Below are 24,223 nucleotides of genomic sequence, written 5' to 3'. Positions count from 1 at the left end.
TATATATCCCATCCCGCGTTGTTTTTCCTCTGTTGGTTTCTCAGTTACCAGTTGAATTCCATTTCCAATCCCTGTCTAGATTCTCTGTCCCCTCTTTCTCACAGTCAATATTTTTTCTTGTTTTTTAGTTGTTACACCACCTGCTGTCTGTCACGGAGCCACCACCCCTCTTACTTCTTTCCCTTTCTTTTTTTTTTTTTACAGCCAGGACCCCATCTGTTGCGAAACTCAGTTTCTCAAGAAAAGAATCATTTACTGGGGCTTCCTTCATTCATTATACCCACCAAAGGCACTTGCTTTCTTAATTACCCTGCTGCATTTAATCACTCTCCATTCTCCAACACCCCCCATGCCTTTAAATTTCTATGCTTTCCTCCTTCTCTGTCATTCATGGGTGTTTCTTCTCAATGTGATGCTACCTGAGGGTGTGAGCTGTTTCTATGTTTCAATGTGAATTTGTGCTATTTGAAGATTCAGGTGGTGGTGAGTGCTGCTTTCAATGGATACCAAGGGGAGACTTGTTGCGGGGTCACATAACCGGAATGAGTTTGTTCTCATCAATGCTGATGAAACTGCAAGGGTGAGGGAGTGTGTGTGGCCTCTTCTTCTTTGCAGCTTCATAGCCTTCAAAATCTCACACTTTCTCTGCTTTTGTCTTTGCTCTATAACTCATGTCTCAAAGCCGCTTGAAGAATTTGAAAAATAAAATAAGAATTAAAACTACCCAGTGCTTCTTTTTCGTTGATTTCCACGGTGAAGCTTTTCATTTTAGTCTAGGGACACTTTGTATTTTAATGAGTTATGGGTTGTTTAGGTGGAAGTAGTTTCCTATGTTTTCTACTATTCCCGTTGAGAGTTTCAAGCTGCGAGAAGTGTATTGACATTCTGAGAATCTTCTTTTTGCTTTTTAGTTTTCCTCCAGCTTCATGGTGAAAGAAATAGGAAAAACTGTTTCAACCAATTCAGTATCTGAGGGTCCTTTTTCTTTCTTTGTTTTACTCTTTATATGTTCTTCTACTTTTTCACAATTTCAGAGCTGATAATTAACTGCCTGAAGCCTTTCCAATTTGGTGCTACATATCTTCTGCAATGAAAATCCGTTCACCTTCCCTCTTATGTTAACACCTAGTTGTCTAATTTTCGGGATCTGGCTAGAGGTTGACATTGCACATAATTTGCAGGTGAACTCTGTCACAGAATTGAGTGGGCAAATTTGCCAGATCTGTGGGGATGAGATAGAGATTACAGTGGATGGTGAACCGTTTGTTGCATGCAATGAATGTGCATTCCCGGTGTGTAGACCTTGCTATGAGTATGAAAGAAGAGAGGGGAACCAAGCTTGCCCTCAGTGTAAAACCAGATACAAGCGCCTAAAGGGTGAGTCTTCAACCAATTTTTACTTTCATGTTTCTGTTATATATAACCTGGGGGACATAGATTTTAGTAACAATGGAGCAAACATCAGGTAGTCCCAGAGTTGAGGGTGATGAGGAAGAAGAGGACATTGATGATTTGGAAAATGAGTTTGACATTGGAAGCAATATCAGGCATGGTCACGTTGAGGCCACACTCTCTGCTCACCACAACACTGGCCATGTTTCACAAATGAATGCTCCAGGGATCACCACACCATCAGAGTTTGATGCATCTTCTGTGGCTGCTGATATTCCTCTCCTTACATATGATCACGAGGTTAATTGATTTTTCAAATCTCTTCGTAGTTCATTGGATATAGTTATGTTATGACATTTCTGGGTCCTGGTTGTCTAATTATGATTTTCTTTTTCAATTAAGGATATTGGGATTTCTGCTGATAAACATGCTCTAATTATTCCCCCGTTCATGTCTCGTGGGAAACGCGTCCATCCTATGCCTTTTCCTGATTCAACTGTGCCAGGTATGTTGTTTTTATCAGTTTTGCTTGCTTGTGTACAATGGTTTGTATCATGTGCCTCACTATAATCTGTTTTCTATTCAACCTAGTTTTCTATATCCATTTTTTGTGTTTTTTTACACTTAAGGCTGGTGGTGATGCAGTTCAACCGAGACCTTTGGATCCTAAAAAAGATTTAGCGGTTTATGGATATGGAAGTGTCGCATGGAAGGAACGAATGGAGGAGTGGAAGAAAAGGCAGAATGAAAAAACTAAGGTAGTTAAGCATGAAGGGCCTAACGATGGTGGGAAAAATGGTGACGAGCTTGATGACCCTGATTTGCCAAAGTAGGTGTGCTATTATTTAATTCTTATCATTGCTAAGCTATAGGATAAAATGATTCTTTTTTCTCTTTTCATTTCATGAACTTATATATTTAAGATTACTTAATAATGCAACTCAATATCCATCAATTGCTATCACATCCATTCCTTGTGTTTGGTTTAAGAATTTTTTTATTTGAAACTGTTAACAGAATGGATGAAGGAAGGCAGCCACTCTGGAGGAAGTTGCCAATTAGTCCAAGCAAGATCAGTCCCTATCGAATTATAATAGTACTCCGGATTGTTGTTCTTGGCCTATTTTTTCATTATAGAATTCTGCACCCGGTAAATGATGCATATGGATTGTGGCTAACATCAGTAATATGTGAAATCTGGTTTGCCGTGTCATGGATTTTGGATCAATTTCCCAAATGGTGCCCAATTGAGCGAGAAACATACCTGGATCGTTTGTCATTGAGGTATACTTCTTTCTGTGTGCTTGGAAATGTTATGCTTTACTAGTCCATGGCTAATTCTTTGCACAACTTACCAGGTACGAGAAAGAAGGAAAGCCATCTGAATTAGCTGATATAGACGTTTTTGTTAGCACAGTTGATCCTATGAAAGAACCTCCACTTATAACTGCAAATACAGTTCTATCCATCCTTGCTGTAGATTATCCGGTGGAGAAAGTTGCATGTTATGTCTCAGATGATGGTGCAGCTATGCTTACATTTGAAGCCCTTTCAGAAACTTCTGAATTCGCAAGAAAGTGGGTTCCATTTTGTAAGAAGTTCAGCATTGAACCTCGGGCTCCTGAATGGTATTTTGCTCAGAAGGTTGACTATCTGAAAGACAAAGTGGACGCAATATTCATCAGGGAGCGTCGTGCTATTAAGGTTTGAACTTTGAACCACTTCTCATTATGGTTTTGTTTTACCTTGTGGCGTTCTTCTCAAAGCCAATAATAAATTGTATTTGGTGTTTTCAATGCTGGTGGCAGAGGGAGTATGAAGAGTTCAAAGTGCGTATCAATGCATTGGTTGCAATGGCACAGAAGGTTCCTGAGGATGGCTGGACAATGCAGGATGGGACTCCGTGGCCTGGAAACAGTGTCAGGGATCATCCTGGAATGATTCAAGTAATTTCTATTTTGATCTGAACTCTACATTGGTGACAATGTTGTGCTACTTTTTATAAGTTTAAATTCATCTGTGATGCGTTTGCACAGGTTTTCCTTGGTCAAAATGGTCTTCGTGATATTGAAGGGAACGAGTTACCTCGTCTTGTCTATGTGTCTCGTGAGAAAAGACCAGGATTTGAACACCACAAAAAAGCTGGTGCGATGAATGCCTTGGTATACTCTCTTCCCTCTTGTGAGATAAATTTCCTGCGCCGTTTATTTTCCTGACCAATTTTCTTATGTGTCGGTTTGGTTGATTAATTTTTCAAGGTGCGAGTCTCCGCAGTCATTTCAAATGCTCCGTACCTCCTCAATGTGGATTGTGATCACTACATAAACAACAGCAAAGCACTTCGTGAAGCCATGTGCTTCATGATGGATCCTACATCAGGAAAAAAAATATGCTATGTACAATTTCCTCAAAGATTTGATGGGATTGATCGGCATGATAGATACTCAAATCGCAATGTTGTTTTCTTTGATGTAAGTAACAAATTGTTGCGGATTTATGTTACATCTACTTTACTGTGCTTTGAAGGAAAGACTAATCTATGTTTGACTCTATATTTATATAGATAAACATGAAAGGTTTGGATGGCATCCAAGGACCAATATATGTGGGAACTGGGTGTGTCTTTAGAAGGCAAGCACTCTATGGATACGATGCCCCTGCTAAGAAGAAACCGCCAAGGAAGACTTGTAACTGTTGGCCCAAATGGTGCTGTCTGTGTTGTGGATCTAGGAACAAAAATAGGAAAGTGAAGTCAAGTCCAAGAAAGAAAGTAAAAAACAAGGATGCTACAAAGCAAATACATGCACTAGAAAATATTGAAGAGGGAATTGAAGGTACAAGATTCCTGAAATTGGCATTGCCTTTCATTTGAAAGTCTTGAAAAATATTCTGAAATACTAACAAGTCCTCTTGAAATCCCAATAACAGGAATTGACAGCGAGAAGTCGTGGTTCATGTCACAACTAAAATTTGAGAAAAAATTTGGGCAATCACCTGTTTTCATAGCTTCAACGCTTATGGAAGATGGGGGTATTCCAAAAGGAGCAACATCTGCATCACTCTTGAAAGAAGCCATTCATGTCATCAGTTGTGGTTATGAGGATAAGACAGAGTGGGGGAAAGAGGTATGTATGGAACATCTCTTGGTTCTCTCAGCTGGAGTTTATGATATATCATGTGTTTGTGTCACTGTACTTAATTACACCTTGTCTTTCAGGTTGGATGGATATATGGTTCTGTTACAGAAGATATATTAACAGGTTTCAAGATGCACTGTCACGGTTGGCGATCTGTGTACTGCATGCCTAAAAGGCCTGCTTTTAAGGGCTCAGCTCCCATAAATCTTTCAGATCGTCTGCACCAAGTTCTCCGTTGGGCACTTGGATCTGTTGAGATCCTGCTGAGTAAGCATTGTCCTATATGGTACGGATATGGTTGTGGCTTGAAATGGCTGGAGCGCTTTTCTTACATAAACTCAGTAGTTTATCCTTTAACATCACTCCCCTTAATTGCATACTGCACCCTACCAGCTGTCTGTCTTCTCACTGGAAAGTTCATTGTCCCAGAGGTAAGGATCAAATCAACTCTGGACTTGATCTCATAAAGTGAATGTTGATTAACCCTTTATGTTTGAATGTTCCATAGTCTTTCGATTAAGAGCAATTTTATATTTTATCTGATGCTTTATTATGTTGTTACCAGATTAGCAACTATGCCAGTATCATTTTCATGGCACTGTTCATCTCCATAGCTGCAACAGGCATCCTTGAAATGCAGTGGGGAGGTGTTGGCATACATGACTGGTGGAGGAATGAGCAGTTCTGGGTCATTGGTGGTGCCTCCTCACACCTCTTCGCTCTCTTTCAGGGTTTGCTCAAGGTTCTGGCAGGAGTTAACACTAACTTCACAGTCACATCCAAAGCTGCAGATGATGGAGACTTTGCTGAACTCTACCTCTTCAAGTGGACATCATTGTTGATCCCTCCTTTGACCTTGCTCATCATTAACATAGTAGGAGTTATTGTAGGTGTTTCAGATGCAATAAACAATGGTTATGATTCATGGGGTCCTCTGTTTGGCAAACTTTTTTTTGCTCTTTGGGTCATTGTCCATCTTTACCCCTTCCTCAAGGGAGTCATGGGAAAACAGGAAGGTGTTCCCACCATCATTTTGGTCTGGTCCATTCTTCTGGCTTCAATCTTCTCACTTCTGTGGGTGAGGATCAACCCATTTTTGTCCAAAGATGACATTGTGTTGGAACTTTGTGGGTTGAATTGTGACTAGGAAATGCAGGTCTTACATGGTTAGATATACTTTTATACAGAAAATGACTGCAATATGCACAATTTTTTTGTCAAAGTCGACATTGCATGCAGTAGAGTCTATTGGTGATAGCCATTGCTACCCAAAAGGGCAATTTTAGAGGGGTGTGTGTAGATACAGATTGCTATGATCTGACACAAAATATTTGTTTTTAGAGCATTATTCTTTGTTGTACGTGTGCATTCTGTGGGTTTTAGAAGCTTGAATTGCCGTTCAGTGAGGTGCTTGTAATTTACAAATTCCTTCTGAATAAAGAATCTCATTTTTGTAATAATAATTGCATTTGTTCGAAATCCAAAAAGAGAAAATGGGATATGTGGTGTTTTTATTCTTACATCAAGTTTTGTTTAACATTTGATGAGAGATGATCCGCGTCAGTTCCGAAGCAACATAGTTTAACTTCTGCGATTCCATTCTTTGACAGGAAAATTTTGGTGTAGACGTGTAGAAGATGTGCAACAAACCAGACACGCATTTAATCTGCTGCATAATTAATTTCAAGTCATTTTAATGGTACTATTACTGCTCATTAAAGTGAACTTGAGGAGGGAAACAAAGAGATTTATTTTGGATTTTTTAACAATGTGGAATAATTTAACTTTGAAATTACGAAAATGGTAACTTTTTAAAAGGTTTTAAAGTTGGACAAGTATTGTCAGTCCAAGATTTCATGTTATATTCAACAAACAATGTAAAACACAGATTAATAGCTAAGAAATGATCAACCATACTTTCTGGAATCTATCAATGTCCAATAATCAAATAGTTGATTTATTGAATTCTAGAGTCTTTATCTTAATGTTATTCAATGAGTGATTCCTAGAAAATGAAGTGCATGGCGTGCAAGATGCTTTAATGGTGTGCTATAACCAAATTTGTGTTGAAACAAACTTCTTGGCAATCATCATCATGTATGAGGTGCCAAACTAAATGGCTGAACTTTATTTATTTCCTTTCTGGAAAGTATTTGTAGTGGTGCTTATCTTGTGACAAAAGGGAATTCTATAGAAGAATAGCTTTCTTGCGATTTGATTATAAGGTCACCACTATCATGCAAACTGATAAAAAAAAAATAATCACCTTATCAGTCCCAGATACATTAAGTTCCTTCTAATTTTGTTTTAAAGAATTTTAACTTTTTAAAAAGATTTTTTAAATTAAAACCATATAAATTTGTTAAACTGTAATAAAATAATTACTTTTTCTGTCATCCTAGTCAATAAATGACATCTAGGTTGATCCGAGCATAAGACAGAACATTCCTTTGTTTTAGGTCTTAAAAAAAGTTATTTAATATACACAACTTGTACTCTTGCAATCGATAATGTATTAATAAAAGGAAAATTACATTTTAACAAAGTTTTGTTGACAATTTTTTGACAATACAGGTGACACTGCCTTAATAGATGGAAAAAATGTTTGATATGATTTGGAAAAAAAAAATATTTAGTGTGTGTTGAAATTTTTTTTTTTTAAATTTAGTAAAAACAAAATTTGACAAAATATTATAGTCCTTAATAAAATTATCTATTGGCTTTTGTAAAATCCTAGAAAATGATATTTTAGAAGTCATGGTGGTTTAAAAATAGTGAGACTCAATTATTTTAGTATTAAAAGATTTTAGTGTAAATATAATTGTTATAGATGAGTTTCGTTATTTTAAAACATACCATATCTCTAGAAACCACTTTTCTAGAGCTCTGTGACTTCTCTCTAAAGTTATGTCTTTCTGGTTGTCTGATTGAAGAACCGAGACAGTATGATTGATCCTCTCAGTGAGCTCTTCAATTTGGACCGATCAGTTTCTTCGTTCGTGGTAAGTTAAGTTTTCGTTGTCTTTTTTGTTTTTTCTATTTTCTGTTGTATGTAAGCCCTTTTTCATTTGCATGCGTCGTTTTATTTATCAATATGAGTCTCTGCTGATCAATGATCATAATGGTATGTCCTGATCGTTCTTGTGATTTTCTATATATAGATAGAGCATTATGTGGAGTTAGAGACGTTTGATGTTTATATAGTTGTTTAAGTAGGATACCAGGTAAGGGAAGCTAATGTCTATTATGTCTAACAAACCTGTTAGGAATGTTATTATAAGATTATTCTGTAATTAACTGATGTGTTTGATATGTGAATTGGGTTGTGATATTTAAAAACAATAAATACTTAGGTTTTATCTGTGTTTGAGAATAATCGTATGCTAAGGGTGCAATTGGATGCAATTGGTGTGGATATTTTGATAGAATTAATGTTTGATACTCGAGTAGTCTTTGGTGAAGGTTTTTGAGTTGTATGGATTGGTTGAATAGGTATAATTTTGCTTAAATTAGTTTATGTAGAATTATGCATAATTGCTTACTCGCTAGGCGAGCCTACTCGTTGGGCGAATAAGTTGATATGCAGAATTATGCAAAACGTTGATATGCAGAATTATGCAAATTCGCATACTCGTTGGGTGAGTGCTACTCGCTGGGCTAGCATGAGCCAGTGGTTCAGCTAGTGCTACTCGCTGGGCTAATTTCCAAGTCAGGAACTTCCAGACCTGGACAAGTGATACTAGCTGGGCGAGCATGGGCTAGTGGCTGGGCAAGTGCTACTAGCTGGGCGAGTGAGTTAGAACCTGAAACTTTTATTTTTGAGTGTTAAATTGGGTGGTATTTTAATTATCATAGAAGCTTTGTAATTATTATGAATGATGAGTATATGATATGAGATTGTTTATATGAGACTGAGTTGAGATTGGTTAATGCTAACCCAAGGAGGATTAGCAGTGATTGTGGTAGTATATGCATTAAGGTAGGGATTGTCTTGGCAATTATCCTGACGCTCTAATAACCATTCAAATTCTCAAGTAGAGAGGAATGGGGTATGTGGTGAGAGGAGCAGGAGGTCCTAGCCTAGGGTTTTTCCTTGACCATAGGTGTTACTGACCTTGTATGTGGTAGAGTTTTGACTCTTAATCTGTCGCTCTGCAGAGTATGAGATGCCACTACAAGTGCATAACTGACTAGATCTGACCTCAATGCATGTATCCGGATTAGTTGAGTCGTAGTTTAGAAATATATGTGTGTGAATATATGCTTGTTTGTAGTTGTTAGATATATCAATATTATATGATTTTTAAAAGTCATTAGTTTATCCTTCTTTTGTGTTTTTGTCTTGTGTTGTATGTTTTACTTTTGCGATGATCACCTATTCGGTGGGAGCAGTGGTGGATGCTGTTTCAGAGACATCACTGGAGGTTGATGAGCCATCTTTTAGGTCGGAAGGAGGTCTCAATGAGAAGTTGTTGTAAGTGGTTAGCTTGTGTTTAGGGTTAGAAATGTTTGATATGTATAATTGATATATTTATATAGTCTGATCATTTGTAAGACTTTTATACATTTTTTTATTTGTTTTAAATATTAAGGTCAAATATCCTATTTTATTAGTTTTATTAATTTTAAGATGCTAAAATTGCGATGTTACAGCTTTCGCGCCGTATGTTACAATTTATAAAATTTTCATTTTTATTATTAGCTTTGTACGGTGTAGAAGTTTATTTTATTTTATTGCTATATTTTTTACCCCATACACGTAATGAAACCAGGCCAACATGAGCTTAAAGAACCCAGCTTAAATAGAGATCATCGATGACTCAAACTTTAATGCCAAATTTGTTAAACCATTTCTGGCAATTAATTCGAAGACATTAATTAAGATCGTAAAATTGTGAATAAAAGGATAGATATTAATAAAAAAAATATTTAAATATTGACATGTGGAGTGAATTGTAGGATTACATAACTAAGTTAATGACGCACAACAATAATTTTAATATAGAGAGTAATTCTTATATGCCAGTGTCATGTTTACCAAAATAAAATTTAGTAAACTAATAAACAATTGAAAAAGAAAAAACGATAGACCCCATAAATACTAAGTAACACATAAAAATAAATAGATTGCGTAGATAAGTGATAGAATTGAGCGTTTATCACTAAACTAAAAATTACATGTTATAGTCATTAGTGTAGGCACAACTCCCATTTACGCTATATTACAAGACAATTGATTCCACCTACAATAATTTTATCCTTAATGGTTGTCGACTCCCTTACTCCTTGAATGACCCACTGGACCTTCGCAAAACAATTGTACAATCCGCAACAATTTTTTCCTTGATCATTGTTACACAAGAAAAAAACATAAGGCATAAATAGATACATTAAGACACTTATGGTACCAAAATATATCAATATATTATGAATAAATTTACATCATATTATTTAAAATTTAAAAGAATAATAATAATAATAATAATATTTTAATATTACATATAGCTCTAGTATATCATAATTAATAATTCTTAAAAGTATAACACATTTGTCTTTAAATAAAAAATCTTATATGTTAGAAAAATAACTAATTTTAAAATCATAAAAAAATACAATACCAAAATTAATATATATATATATATATATATATATATATATATATATATATATATATAGATTTTCTTAAGTATCTAAGTATGATTATTTTTAATAAAAATATAATGTTAAAACTACATTATGGGTTAAAAAGGTAAACACAAAATATATATAACTATCTTATTTATATCAATAAAAATATATTAGTTATTTTAATTATGCTCTAAAAATGGTTAGTTATATTATTTAAAGTTTTTTCTCCCACGTTAATCATATTAACTAATAATAACTAATTTTTAAAATTATTTACATACATAAAATTAGACACTACAAAATATTTTAACTTTTTAAAAATACCACCACTACATATACCAATGGACTGGATGGGCTATAGAACAGCGGGAATTTAAAATGGGAGCCCATTCAATTGGCCCAAACCCTAGCCCATAGATTATAAATGAATAAGGCCTACTCCTATAAATTGCAAAAGGAAGTAGGGTTTTAGTTCAGTGCATCTCTATCCGGGACTTTGTTCGCCGTAGCAGCAGGAGCAGTCTCAGGTTTTCCTCTCTCCGATCTCTCTACTCATTTTGTTTTCTTCATTTTCCCATTCACTTATTTGCATTCTTTGATTTCTTTCCCGGCGATTCGTAGCAAAATTTATGTTCATTTCAAACCAGTGTGGTGTCTGTACTTTTCCGAATCCGGAAGCAGTTGCATGAACCAATTGTTCCCTTGCCTTCTGTGTTCAAGTTGTCTCCTATTTTATGCTCACTTTTACGTCTGAATGAATTACTCACGTTTTTTCATTTGCGTTTTCTTTATGTAGGATGTCTCACAGGAAGTTCGAACACCCAAGGCACGGGTCTCTGGGATTTCTCCCCAGGAAGCGTGCTTCTCGTCACAGGGGAAAAGGTATATTTTTCTTATGTTCTTATTATTCATTATCTCTCTAAATGTGTTTTGTTTTTTTATTTAATTGTCGATTTCACGTAGTTACATGTATTTTTGCATTCTGAATACTGTTTTTGATTAAGAGATCCAATACTGAATTACCTCCACATCAATTTTTAATATTTCTGTAAACTCCCAATGTTGTTTTGTTTTACTCTATAATATTTTTAAGCTTCTGCATTGTAAAACATTTTTATGTTTTTAAGGAAGAGTGCCTGTTTTTTTTTGGTTATGCAAAACCATAGTCTTGATATCCTGTAATTATCATGAACTTTGCAGTGAAGGCATTCCCTAAGGATGATCCATCCAAGTCACCCAAGTTGACTGCATTCTTGGGTTACAAGGCTGGTATGACTCACATTGTTAGAGAGGTCGAGAAGCCAGGATCAAGTGAGTTCAATCCTCTCCATTTTTTTTATTCGGATACTTAGTAGATTGTCGACTACATCTCTGTCATTGGTGTGATTTGTTGTCAGGTTTTTCCAGTTTAAAGTATGAAAATAATTTTACCGAGAATGAGATTGAAATCAACAGTTTATATTTTCGGCTTTACATTATCAATTCTTTAAATTTAAGTTTTCACTGATTTAGTAAATGTTATATTTCATGTTAATTTTTTTTGGTTTTGTTGATTTTAATGCCAATAGTATTTCATTCTTTCACTAATACGTGTTTATTGTTCAAAGTATTGCTTTATTTATTTTTTTTTTCGTTTAACTTTCTGTTTGATGTTTATATTATGGAACCTGTATTCATTTAATTGTGTATACGCTTTTATATCAGAGCTTCACAAGAAGGAAACTTGTGAGCCTGTTACAATCATTGAGACCCCTCCAATGGTTGTTGTTGGTGTCGTGGGTTATGTGAAAACTCCACGTGGTCTTCGAACCTTGAACACCGTCTGGGCTCAGCACTTGAGCGAGGAACTGAAGCGTAGGTTCTATAAGAACTGGTGCAAGTCCAAGAAGAAGGCTTTCACCAAGTACTCAAAGCAGTACGAGACTGACGAGGGGAAGAAGAACATTGAGACTCAGCTGGAGAAACTAAAGAAGTATGCTACTGTGATTCGTGTTTTGGCTCACACCCAGGTGATCCCATACTTTACTTTATTATCTTTATTTCGTTTTTTATGTTTGTGGTTTTATACATGGAAGTTAGGCATTGTCATCATTTTAACCATTTACCCAATTTTTATGTATATTTTTTGTGTCTATTGAGAATGATGAAATTCGTATGCTAACGCAGCATCATAGAATTTGGTGCTATGAGCGGCATTTTCCACACGAGATTTCTGACTCCCAAATGCTTAAAATATTTCATTTTGGGCTGTTTGAGTGTGACCTTCGCAACTATTTTGAGTCTTCTTATTAGTCTGTTGGCCATTATTTGTAGTGATGTCAGATTGTAATACTGGTTTCTTTGAGTTGTGTTGTGAAATTCCAAATTCAAGATCACTGAAATATTATTCTAATATTAGTTTTGTGCCTTTAATTTGACAGATCAGGAAAATGAAAGGTTTGAAGCAGAAGAAAGCCCATATCATGGAAATTCAGGTTAACGGTGGTTCTATTGCACAGAAGGTGGACTTTGCGTACAGTTTCTTTGAGAAACAGGTCCCTATTGATGCTGTGTTCCAGAAAGATGAGATGATTGACATCATAGGAGTGACAAAGGGTAAGGGTTATGAGGGTGTTGTAACTCGTTGGGGTGTTACTCGTCTTCCCCGTAAGACTCACAGGGGTTTGAGGAAGGTGGCTTGTATTGGTGCCTGGCATCCTGCCAGAGTTTCATTCACTGTTGCCAGGGCTGGTCAGAATGGATACCACCACAGGACTGAGTTGAACAAGAAGGTTTATAAGCTTGGTAAAGCTGGGGACGAGTCTCACACTGCTCTTACCGAGTTCGATAGGTGAGTGTAGTGTCTTTGTTTATGGGTTACCGGCTCTAAATTATATACTGTAATTTTGTTAAAGTCGAACTAACCCTACATTATTTGGGATGTAGGACTGAGAAAGACATTACCCCCATGGGTGGTTTCCCTCACTATGGTATTGTGAAGGACGATTTCATCATGGTGAAAGGATGCTGTGTTGGGCCCAAGAAAAGGGTTCTTACATTGCGCCAGTCCCTGCTTAAGCAGACTTCTCGTGTCGCCCTTGAGGAGATCAAGCTCAAGTTTATCGATACCTCCTCAAAGTTCGGACACGGTCGCTTCCAGACCACACAGGAGAAGCAGAAGTTCTTTGGACGCCTCAAGGCATAATTATGATAATCGGATGGAAATGCGGGAACTACCCTCTAGAATTCTATTTGGTTTCCATCGTCCTTTTAAACATTGTAGTATTTCCTTTTTTGCATTATGGATTGGTAGCGAGTTTTTTCCTTCTTAATTTCGCTAAACTTTTTGTTTCAAGGGAGATTTATCGATTAAAAACGTTTCAAATTTTGTTTATGATTTTATTTATATAATGTCCCAGTTTAAATGGTTTGCATATTATTTTTTTCTGTAACTTAATTCACTTAAATGGTTTGCTGAATGTTTTTAATCAGATTTTGATCGACGCGTTTGTTCTTTAAGAATTATTTAGTTGGTAATTTCATCCTGATCCTTAGTGATGCTGTGGGGAAACCATTATGGAGTTGAATCATGTAATGTAAATTGTATGGTTCGAAATTCCTTACTATTTAAGTGAGTAGTGTAATATAAGATTGCAGTTGTTATATTACTGATTTTAAAATATCGATTGTTTATGTTGGAAGGTATTAGAGTTACAAATTTTATAACAATTTGGAAATAGTGTTTGATTTATTTATAGGTTATAGTGTAATTTGATTTTTGCGTTGATGACTAGGTCATTCGCTGTATAACTTTTAAGTAACTAACTAAAATAAGTTGATTGCAACTTGTAGCACATGTCCCTGTTTGTTATCTTACTAAACTAGCAATGGTATTTGAAACCGTAAATCTATGTATCACATACATAGTTCAACACTCGATGGTTACTATTAAACGGATATATTCTTTAAGTTTTTTTCTTTGTGTAGATTAATATTTGTGTGTAATTGGATAAATTGGATAAATGTTTTAAAATGGTTTTAAGTGATCTTTATTTTATAAACTTATTAATTATCAAATCTTTTATCATTAGTGTATTTTGTGTTCACATATAGTTATTTTACCTTTAATTGTTATTCTAAATTCCTTTTTTGTCTATACAGTTATTTTAAATTTTTTTATACATATTTCATTTTTTTTAATTTTATATTTAATAACTATTTTAAAAATTATTTATTTATTTTTTATTGATGTTAATTTAAATTTTTATGAAAATTAAAAAAATACAAACCGATGCATCTAGTTTAAAATAAAGTAGTTTTAATATATGTCAACAAAAACTACTTTTAGATTTCAATGATGATTTTCATAATAATAATATTAAAGCACTGTTTAATATCGCGTGTTTTTCTTTTTTCAAATTACATATAAGTGGAATTTTTTATCTGGCAAGTTAAATAAGTGTGGTAGTTATTATTATAGATTTATGAATCACTCTCGCATTATATGAAATGAAAAATAAATGACCAAATTGTATTTAGGTTAGTTAGGCCAGATAAGCACGAAATGCCAACTCAAAAAGAGATGGATAAGTGTGGAGTGGTTAATTGAGTGTTAGTAATGAGACCAAAAAGCACTTTTGAGCAAATGCAAATCTTCACACTTATAATGCCAACTTAAATTCAATCTAAGGTTCTCTCTATAAAGCCGCAACTGAGTTACATTACACAACATAACATAGGGTAACAGTAACAGATTCACGATTTCATGCGTGCCACTCCTCTTTAATTCTCTCTCATCCTCTTCCTCTGTCTCTATCTGTCTCTCACCTCTTTCAGGCAAATTCTCTCCCCCCTCTTTCTGCTTCTCTGTTCGGAACAAAGAAACGTGCGCGGTGTGTTTGCTTTGCTGATATGTCACAATTTGCTTCAACTTTAGGGTTCTGGGCTGGAATTTGGACATATCCTTTCCTTCTTTGAGATTTTCTTCACTGCCTTTTCTTCTGCACTGTTCGTAGATTTAGGTCTCCACTTGGATATGCGACTTTCTTCCAGTTTGATTGAGTGCGAGATTAAAAATTTCATTTTTTATTTATCTCTTTCTTTCGTGATTGGTGCTTCGTCTGTGAAGCCCCACGATTCTTTGCATTATAATTTATTGTCATCGATCGTGATTTAGTCCAATTGGGTTTTGCGAAAAATCGGAATGGTGGAAGCCTTTAAGCTTTTTTTAGGGATTATTGTACTTGTTCGTCAGTTTTAGAGTGAGGATTTTGGAGCATGCCAACTGCGTGCTTTTGCTCCTGTTCCTTGCCTTTTGTTTTTAGCTTGATTCAAACTAGAGACCTGCTGGTTTTTTTATGCTATTTATAAACTGAACAAGTGAAAAAAAAAAAGAAACAGTTGAAGTGGTTCATCAACACATCGTCATCATCGTATGTATTTTCTGGTATTTGCAGGTTAGTTTACAATGACTGAACCTTCCAAGGTCGTTCACGTTCGAAACGTTGGGCACGAAATATCCGAAGTACTTTTTCTTTCTCTCTCTTGTTGCATGTTTTCATGACTGGTTTGTAGAGTGAAAATAGGGTAGCAATGAATAGAGGAGAAATAGGGAGGAGGGAGAGGAAACAAAGGAGATATAATAAGTTTTGGATTGCGTTTTGGTAGAGTGAAAATGGGGTAGAAGACAAATACAGAGGCATGGATACCTCAAATTTTAGTTCTTCACTATATGCAGTGGAATAGAAGTGAACAGCGAAAGGCTTTTATGAAAAGGGAACAGGGCACGGCTGTCGGTTTCCATGGCAGTTTAAAACTGCTCGTCCTATTTTTCTCTTGCTATTTATGCTCTATTCTGTCAAACTTATCTCCTAAAATCCATTTTATTTGTCAAATTTCCATTCACCTTATTTCTTTCTTCACCTAGCAAGCACACCTTTGGCTTTACTTTGATGTGATGTGAACAATACAATAACCAAGGGTGTGTTTGATTTCTATTTTCGAAAGTTCTTTTTTTAATTTCCAAAATGCAACTAAACAAGGTTGCTTAGACAAATGATCAAAGGTGGTGCGAGGTGCATAGCAGAGTTCAGAACAAGAGTTAAACAAGAAGAAAATAGAGAATGAAAAAATATCTCCTAACTGTTTCATTCTTTAGTTTCCAAAATTGAATTGGATTTGTATGAGAAATTGATTGGTAATAATGAGAATTGTTTTAGAAAACAATAATAATATGAAAAGGAAATCTAATCGGCTCACTCAGGATATCTAATTTTTGAAACTTCTTATAATATGGTTCTACATTTTCCATTTTAGATTTTTAGTTTTTGATTGCAACCATTTTTGTAAGCTCTAATAAACACATGCACGCACACATGATATATCATAGAAGCTGCAAGACATCTTTTCTTGTCATAGCGAGTTGGAGTCAACTTGTGATTCATAATTGTAGAACTTCAGTGTTTATTGTCTTATCAGAGAATGATTATGCTTCCTTTACAAGTTAGAGTTTTTAATTTCTGGAATTAGTAATCCCTCTCTCCTTTGATTGCAGAATGATTTACTCCAACTGTTTCAGCCTTTTGGTGTCATAACTAAGCTTGTTATGTTGCGTGCAAAAAATCAGGTTTTGTTTTTCATTCCTTTAAATGAGACTGATAGTTTCTGCATAAACTTAAGGTTGTTTCATTTCATTAGTTTTTGTACAACCTGTGCCATATTCGTAGGCTCTTCTCCAAATGCAAGATGTTCCTTCTGCAGTTAATGCTTTACAATTTTATGCAAATATCCAGCCAAGTATAAGGTACAAATGGCTTGTTTATTGTTGTCTTTTGAGGATGTACAGGATTGCATTTTCTGTAGTTTGATAATTAGATTTTTGGTTTTGTATTAGTAAATTCCCTTTGATAATAAAACTACCATAAAGATAGAATTATGCTTTTGTTTTGTTCTAGGGGGAGGAATGTTTATGTTCAGTTTTCCTCACATCAAGAACTGACAACAATGGATCAAAGTCAAGGACGAGGAGATGAGGTTGGTGTTTTTGGTGTTTATATTTTTTATTTAAAAGAGTGTATGCTCTATCCTGTCTATTTCTTAAAAGAAACATGTTGGAATTATTATTTATTTATTTTTGTATGATATAGTCTCGGCCCCCCTCCCCGATGTCTTTGTATGTATGACTGTTCCATTTCATGGGATCAGTGTTGAATTGTTTTGTTCTGTATTTTCCTCTTTCTCTTTATCATGTACTTCCTCTATTTATTCTCCTTTCTCTCTATCTCTTCTCTTTCTCTATGCTGTCATGCTGTCATGCTGTCGGGAACTCTCTGGATGCACAGCCAAACCGAATTCTCTTAGTTACAATTCATCACATGCTGTATCCTATAACAGTGGATGTGCTGTTTCAAGTATTTTCACCCCATGGATCTGTGGAAAAGATTGTAACATTTCAGAAGTCAGCTGGTCAGATTTTCAGATTTCTCCCTTTCTCTTCTTTCCTTCCCTATCAACTTTGTTTATATCTGGACATTAACTAGCTAAATTGAGGTAATAATAATAGTTTATTTCGAACTGTGCAAAAATTAGAATATATATATATATATATATATATATATATATATATTGAATGTAAATAGAAAAATATTTTTATGAAATTTTCAATTGGAAAGTACCAAATAGTGTCTTCTATTGATCCTTGTAACTAACCTCCGTCAGAGGATAAAACATTGTTGTTGCTTGTAAGTAAATGAGACAATAGTAGAACAGGGTTCTTTAAATTTAATGAATTTGTAAAGGCTTTTGTTTTTCATTGTGTTGTGGAATGCTTCTTAATTTTCAATACATAATGTGACATAGGACGTAGGTGGAAAGAGAAAAAAACAGAAAGATTGGAAGAAGACTAGGAAGGAAAGGACATAGAGAGAGATGGGATAAATAGAGGGATTAAATGAACGAACCATTCACTCCACCTGTATTATCATTCCAGTCTGTCAAAAATACAATGGCCATGCTTTATTTATAGGCAGCTATCCAATAACTATAATCCCAGCTAACAGTTGCTGACTAACTAAATCTATCTGATTTTTGTGCAAAATTTGTCTGAAAAATTTTGCTTAATATTGACAAAAAAAAATGATTATTTTCTTAAATTTATTTAAAAATTCATAGAAATATTTCTTTTTTTTTATGTATTCTTATACAAATTATATTTTTTATAAAAAATTGATGTTTCTTGCAAAGTCTTACCAAAAAACTATAAATAACTTTTCTCTTTTTTTATTCAATAGCAGGTGAGGTTTTAATAGTTGTAAAAAAGTAATCTGAGAAGTTTTATTAACAAAGTAGAAAAAATATTTTAGAATTAATTATGCTTTTCATCCTTGTAAAGGTGACAACATTTGGTTTTTGTCTTACTTTTGATGCTTCCACTTTTTACTCTGCATTGTGTAAATACCCAAACTCTTTTATACAACTTTTTAGGATGAATGTTTGGCGTATTATGGTTGAAAGTTTGTGTATTTATAAAATGCAGGTACCGAAAGTTAGAGTTTTGAAAGTTGCATTACAAATAATTGTCAATTCCATGGGGGAGGAAAACACCACTAAATTAATATTTGAATATCTTAAATGATAATTAGTTGAAAAGTAAATTTTTGAATACCATTAATTTTTTAAAATCACCTATAAGAGATGGTATTGTTACATTTAACTTATACATTATAATCTTAATTATTTTATCTCTCCATCTCTTTTAAGCTAAGCATTGCTCAATGGTCTTGAAATGCAAATAGAATGGTAAGGGGAAGGTAGTTTCTGTTCATTCCCTAAAGTTTTCAAGACCTTCCCAAAATTACACTAAAAAACAAGATCTGTATCACTAATTACCTTCCAAGATCTGATACATGAAGTGTTGAGGAATTGTTGTTGCTGTATATGAATGTTAAATGAAAAAAATTATGTTTGCTTGCTTTTGTGATAAGTGATGTCCCAAATGGCAACCTTGTTATGGTGGTAAAAATAAAAATTATGGGCTGTTAAGTTTCTTTCTTTAAAGTTAAGATTCCAACATTTTTTAAGAATTCTAGAGGGGCAAAAATGCCATTCTAGGCTGTCCAAACTGCTGACTTACTCTGCTTCCACTTATCTTGTTTACTTGCTACTGCGTTCCCATTGCCTGGAGCCAACTAATTCATGTTTTTGGTCAACATTCTCCTCTTATACTGCTGTTGTAATGAGATTTGTTGCATACATGCCAAGCTATGAGCTTCTCATGGTTCTTGGCTTGAATAAACACACTAAGATAGTGTAGTATATTCTTCCTGTAGACCGGGTCAACCTTATAAGCATCAAGATATTCTTTAGATAAAGGAAGTTTACTGGGAATTGCATCTAATTCATGATAAATTCTACCAAGGTGTGATGCTGTCGCAAACACGTGATTTTCTTGTAGGTATTATATCCTTTTCAGGCAATAGCCGCTAAAGCTGTTCTGGAATGTCCTCCTCCATGCCTAATAGTGTATCAACCTTTTCAAGCCTCTGTTAAATTTGAACGAAGCGTTCTTTCATTTTTTGTAGTTGTGTTTATATGCCCATGGGTTCTGGTCTAGTGACAGGAAAACTAGGCTCTAGATATCTCAAATGTAGGATACTGCTTGAAAGAGTAAGAAAAAGAAAAGAGGGCAAGAGGGAATAAGAGCAAAACACAGGATAGAAAGAGGGAGATGATAGAAACCAATAGATCAAACTGTGCCCTACACTTCTATTCTCATTTTTCTTGTTTGTCTAAAATACAATAATAAAAAGTCATCCATGGACATCTAGAGAGAGAAATATAGCTATAATGTGATAGGAAAAACAGGTGGAGAGAAATAATAAGTGCTAATGAGATGTTTTCTATATAGAAATGTTTTTATCTATGAAGCACGTAGAAGAACACTGCAACACTTGTAAATTCCAAGATGTAGGATGCTGTTCTATATATATATATATATATATATATATATATATATATATATATATATATATATATATATATATATAGATATATATATTGAATATTTGAATTGACAATCAAGATTATATATTCAAAATTATGTATAAAAAAGTTAGTTAAATAACAATTTGAACATATTGTTACCTAATATAAAAATGAATCTAATCCATGCCTGTGAAGTCCAAAAAGTGAAAAAGACACTTTATGCAAGATTCATCTAAAGACCAATTAACAACTTCAAAAAATTCCAAACTATATGAAGATAGATAATAGATAAACTCGCTCTTAATATTTATATCTTGTTACTGTACAACTGAGATTTATTTAGTGGTAGCCACCTAATAGTTGTAAAAACCTAAACTGACAGGAGCTGACAAACCAACATAACATAGTGAACATGCCATTGCCTTCTAATCATATATGAGGATTGTTATTAGATTTTTTATAGCAAAAAACTGTTACATTTCATTTAGGCATGTATTGTTGGTGTATGTTCTACTGATTCTGTTTTCATGAATTTGCAAACTTTGTAGGCTTTCAGGCTCTCATCCAGTTTCAATCACGTCAGAGTGCTGTTAATGCAAGAAGTACACTTCAGGTTGCTTGTTTTACAGTTCCTTTCGGCCTGTACTTGACTTATTAGTTCTAATATTGTTTCTGAATGAATGTTGAACTTTTGGAAATTTCTAGGGACGCAATATTTATGATGGTTGCTGTCAGCTGGACATTCAGTTCTCAAAGTAGGTTAAATTTATCCACGTAATTTTGTTGTGTTTATAGATTTTTTTTTACTTTATTTTCTCTACGCTTTTTTATTTACTTTATTTTCTTACATGGACTTTTAATTAATTTTAATTGCAGCCTTGAAGAATTACAAGTGAACTACAATAATGACCGTTCAAGGTGATTCAGTCAGTTCGTGTTTCTGTTTTTATTCACTGAATAATCTCCTTCTTGACATCTTATTTATGACATTGTTGCTGACTTCATTTCTTCTTTCGCAGAGACTTCACAAACCCAAATCTTCCAACAGAGCAGAAAGGCAGACCTTCACAAGTATTTTCTGTTTGGTTCTTCATTTATGTGTTTATGAATCAAGTCTGTTGATCTTTGTAAAGTCCATTCTAATATATATATTTTTTCCTTTATCTTCTGTTAAGCAGCCTGGATATGGTGATGCAGGAAATATGTATGCTGCTCAAGGTTCTGGAGGCAGGGCAGGTGCTAAATATTTTAAGCTGCTTTGATTGGTTTGTTTTATTTGTCATAATGTGTTATTCTTCAATGTACTGATGTTTGTTCTTTTTTCCCTCCTTCCAGTTGGATTTCCACAGGTGGGTAATTTTCAGATCAATTTGAAGTTCCAATTAGATACTATTCTTGCGCAGTTGATAGATTATATGAAATTATCATAATTCATCTTGTATCTTGTGAAAGTAACATTAGAAATGTCAGTTAATTCCAACTCTTACCAACCTTTGTAAAATATAAAGGTACGGACTACAAAGTTTGTATGATTATAGCCTACCGGTTTATAGGATTTTTTTTTTTACTCACAACTTGGTTAGCGCTTTGTTTTTAAATTGATTTTGCTTTTCAAATTGGGTTTTAATTGGGATAGGGAGAAGTCGGTGAGTTGGGATTTTGCTTCTTGAACTCTGATATTTCTTTCGATTAAGAAAATTACATGATGATGTGAAAACATTGTTTTTATCTTTAATTTCTAGTAAAACTGCTACAAACATCGGTGAAATTAAGATGCTCTCTTTCTTTCTGAAAAAGAAACAATTTACTTATTTATTATTGTTTTTTCAATTATAGATGGCAAATGCTGCAGCCATTGCAACTGCCTTCGGGGGAGGTTTGCCTCCTGGAATAACTGGGACAAATGACAGGTGTACAGTGCTTGTATCAAATCTTAATTCTGATGTAAGAACTTCGTCTAGCTTCTTCTATAAAGTTCCCTCCCTTTCTTGCTTATTTGTCTTAAAATCTGCTTATTTCAGAGAATTGATGAGGATAAGCTATTCAACTTGTTCTCTATTTATGGGAATATTGTGAGAATTAAACTTCTCCGAAATAAACCAGATCATGCTCTTATCCAGATGGGTGATGGTTTTCAAGCTGAATTGGCTGTACACTTTCTGAAGGTGTGTTTAGTTCATACCTTGCTGTTCATATATTATGATACTAGATTTTTGTCATGCCTCTTACTCAAGCAATGGGTTATTGTTATTCTCGGTGATATATCATCGTATGTATTATTTGAATATTTTTTTATCTACAATTTCAATGTCTATATTTGACAACTCGTTGCAAGTTTGATTAGTGATTTTGTAGAGTTTTAAAAGAAAATGAAGAATGTTTGGTAAGAGCAAAATCATATTTCTTTTTCTAAGGTTCGGTTTTAGTTGTCAGTTTTTAATCCGTCTATATTTAGGTTGCCCCTTAAAATTGATCATTCTTTGGTTATTCTGTTGATATATATTTACTTCCAAATATATCTTCCTCTATGAACTTTCTACCATGTCAACTGGCGTTGCCTGCAACGGTCCATGAAATTGTTTTACCAAGCTCTTGTGTTGGTTTTTGTTGATTCGGTGAGAAATTTGAAAAATGGTGAACTATATTCATGATTTTCTGTATTGAACTGGTAGCAATTTTACGTTAAGATATTACACCGAATACTTGTTAGATCGTCTATAATCTTGCAAATTATTATATATTCCTTGTTTTCTCGTTTGAAGCTGGTCAACATTTTCAACTTTGTGATGTAGGGAGCCGTGTTGTTTGAGAAACAGTTAGAGGTGAACTTCTCCAAGCATGCACACATAACCCAAGGTGCTGACACACGTGAATACATCAGTTCAAATCTCAACCGTTTCAACCGCAACGCAGCCAAAAACTACCGTTATTGCTGCTCTCCAACAAAGATTATCCATTTGTCCACACTCCCACAAGACATCACTGAGGAGGAGATTGTGAGCCTTGTAGAGGAGCATGGAACCGTTGTGAACAGCAAAGTCTTTGAGATGAGTGGGAAAAAACAGGCTCTGGTTCAGTTTGAGAACGAGGAGCAGGCTACTGAAGCCCTTGTGTGCAAGAATGCCAGCACACTTTCTGGCTCAGTTGTCCGTATCTCCTTTTCGCAGTTACAGAATATATGAGTCTTTGTTAAGGAGTTGTGGACAACCGGAGCAACGGTTGTTGAGCACAACAGGGACAAGGATTCTGAATTTGCGAAGGATGTTTTTTATGCAGATCATAGTTATCTTCATTATCTTGTAATGGTCGCCTTGTTTTCCAACTGATTTACTCATAATATCCACTCTTCCATTTTTCACCTCTATTCATTCATCTTCTCATCTCCTTTGATCTGTGCTAGTTATTTAGGTTGCTAACATAATGTAGTGGGGAGGTGCACATTTGTGTGATTGAGAATAGGTTCTTGGGGAAAACCGAGAGGAGGCTTCACTACCTTATTTCCTTATAAATCATTGTTGTATATGGTTTGTAGTTCAGGCTAATTAGTAAGTAGGCATTTTTGTTGTATTCTCAATCCATGTCAAAAATTTCTAATCCAATTGAGCAAGAAATTAGTTTGTGTGTTTGTTTTTGAAGTATGTACCCATTGTTCTACTCTTCCTGTTTGCAGCTACATATTTCCCTCCTCCTGTACCATCTCTCTTCATCTCTTAATCTTCCTTCTTGCATGCATATGGATTGAGAATATGCTCATTATTTCTCCTCCTTCTCCTCCCTTTTCATCCCCTTTCCTCCCAATGACCGGCAAGCTGTTTTATCCTCAATGTGATAATGAAACATTGAAACCTAAGGTTGAGAAGAAGAACGTAATGTCATTGGCCATTTCTCTTACAAGTTCTTGCTCGCAACACAGAAAAGCAGGTGAAGTTGCTGCGGGAAGTCATTTAAATCTAGCCACGAATACATTGTTTAATTCTTTGGTAGAATTGAAATAACTCAATTGTACAACTTTCAAAACTACACCCAGATCGAAGTACTTGTAGCTGTACCAACACTGCAATGACAAAAGAAAGGGAAAAAACAAATTCATGTTACAATATATTTCA

The 24,223-nt window shown here is 34.6% G+C and overlaps 3 protein-coding genes across 5 annotated transcripts; all 3 read left to right on the top strand.

Annotated features, from left to right (window-relative positions):
* Window positions 1-11: 11 nt before the first annotated feature.
* On the top strand, window positions 12-6,049 carry LOC114191653 (cellulose synthase A catalytic subunit 2 [UDP-forming]-like). Its single transcript, XM_028080960.2, has 14 exons — window positions 12-580; window positions 1,182-1,377; window positions 1,466-1,692; window positions 1,795-1,897; window positions 2,038-2,221; window positions 2,410-2,676; window positions 2,751-3,096; window positions 3,201-3,338; window positions 3,429-3,554; window positions 3,651-3,863; window positions 3,956-4,226; window positions 4,321-4,517; window positions 4,610-4,960; window positions 5,095-6,049. The coding sequence occupies exons 1-14, from the start codon at window positions 500-502 to the stop codon at window positions 5,674-5,676; spliced, it is 3,282 nt and encodes a 1,093-aa protein (XP_027936761.1). The 5' UTR covers window positions 12-499; the 3' UTR covers window positions 5,677-6,049.
* A 4,518-nt stretch (window positions 6,050-10,567) lies between these two features.
* LOC114191654 (large ribosomal subunit protein uL3-like) lies at window positions 10,568-13,570 on the top strand. The gene is made up of 6 exons (XM_028080962.2): window positions 10,568-10,684; window positions 10,954-11,039; window positions 11,358-11,468; window positions 11,862-12,166; window positions 12,578-12,987; window positions 13,083-13,570. Exons 2-6 carry the CDS (start codon window positions 10,955-10,957, stop codon window positions 13,339-13,341), a joined length of 1,170 nt encoding a protein of 389 aa, XP_027936763.1. The 5' UTR covers window positions 10,568-10,684; window position 10,954; the 3' UTR covers window positions 13,342-13,570.
* A 1,291-nt stretch (window positions 13,571-14,861) lies between these two features.
* LOC114190572 (polypyrimidine tract-binding protein homolog 3-like) lies at window positions 14,862-23,481 on the top strand. Of its 3 annotated transcripts, none has more exons than XM_085675834.1 (14): window positions 14,862-15,660; window positions 16,690-16,761; window positions 16,862-16,938; window positions 17,090-17,168; window positions 17,438-17,600; window positions 20,666-20,730; window positions 20,823-20,872; window positions 20,994-21,035; window positions 21,137-21,188; window positions 21,296-21,353; window positions 21,453-21,466; window positions 21,954-22,061; window positions 22,139-22,282; window positions 22,910-23,481. In XM_085675834.1, exons 1-14 carry the CDS (start codon window positions 15,604-15,606, stop codon window positions 23,297-23,299), a joined length of 1,371 nt encoding a protein of 456 aa, XP_085531960.1. In that variant the 5' UTR covers window positions 14,862-15,603; the 3' UTR covers window positions 23,300-23,481. The 3 variants fall into 3 exon arrangements, with proteins under 3 accessions (XP_085531960.1, XP_085531961.1, XP_085531962.1); XM_085675835.1 differs by having other exon boundaries at window positions 14,863-15,660; window positions 17,477-17,600; XM_085675836.1 differs by lacking the exons at window positions 14,862-15,660; window positions 16,690-16,761 and having other exon boundaries at window positions 16,856-16,938; window positions 17,446-17,600.
* The last annotated feature ends 742 nt before the right edge of the window (window positions 23,482-24,223 follow it).

The sequence above is a fragment of the Vigna unguiculata genome, chromosome 7, assembly GCF_037176805.1.
Source record: "Vigna unguiculata cultivar grain cowpea cultivar isolate G323 ecotype 2 chromosome 7, ASM3717680v1, whole genome shotgun sequence".
Taxonomy (NCBI): domain Eukaryota; kingdom Viridiplantae; phylum Streptophyta; class Magnoliopsida; order Fabales; family Fabaceae; genus Vigna; species Vigna unguiculata.
This window is presented reverse-complemented; position numbering and strand designations above follow the sequence as displayed.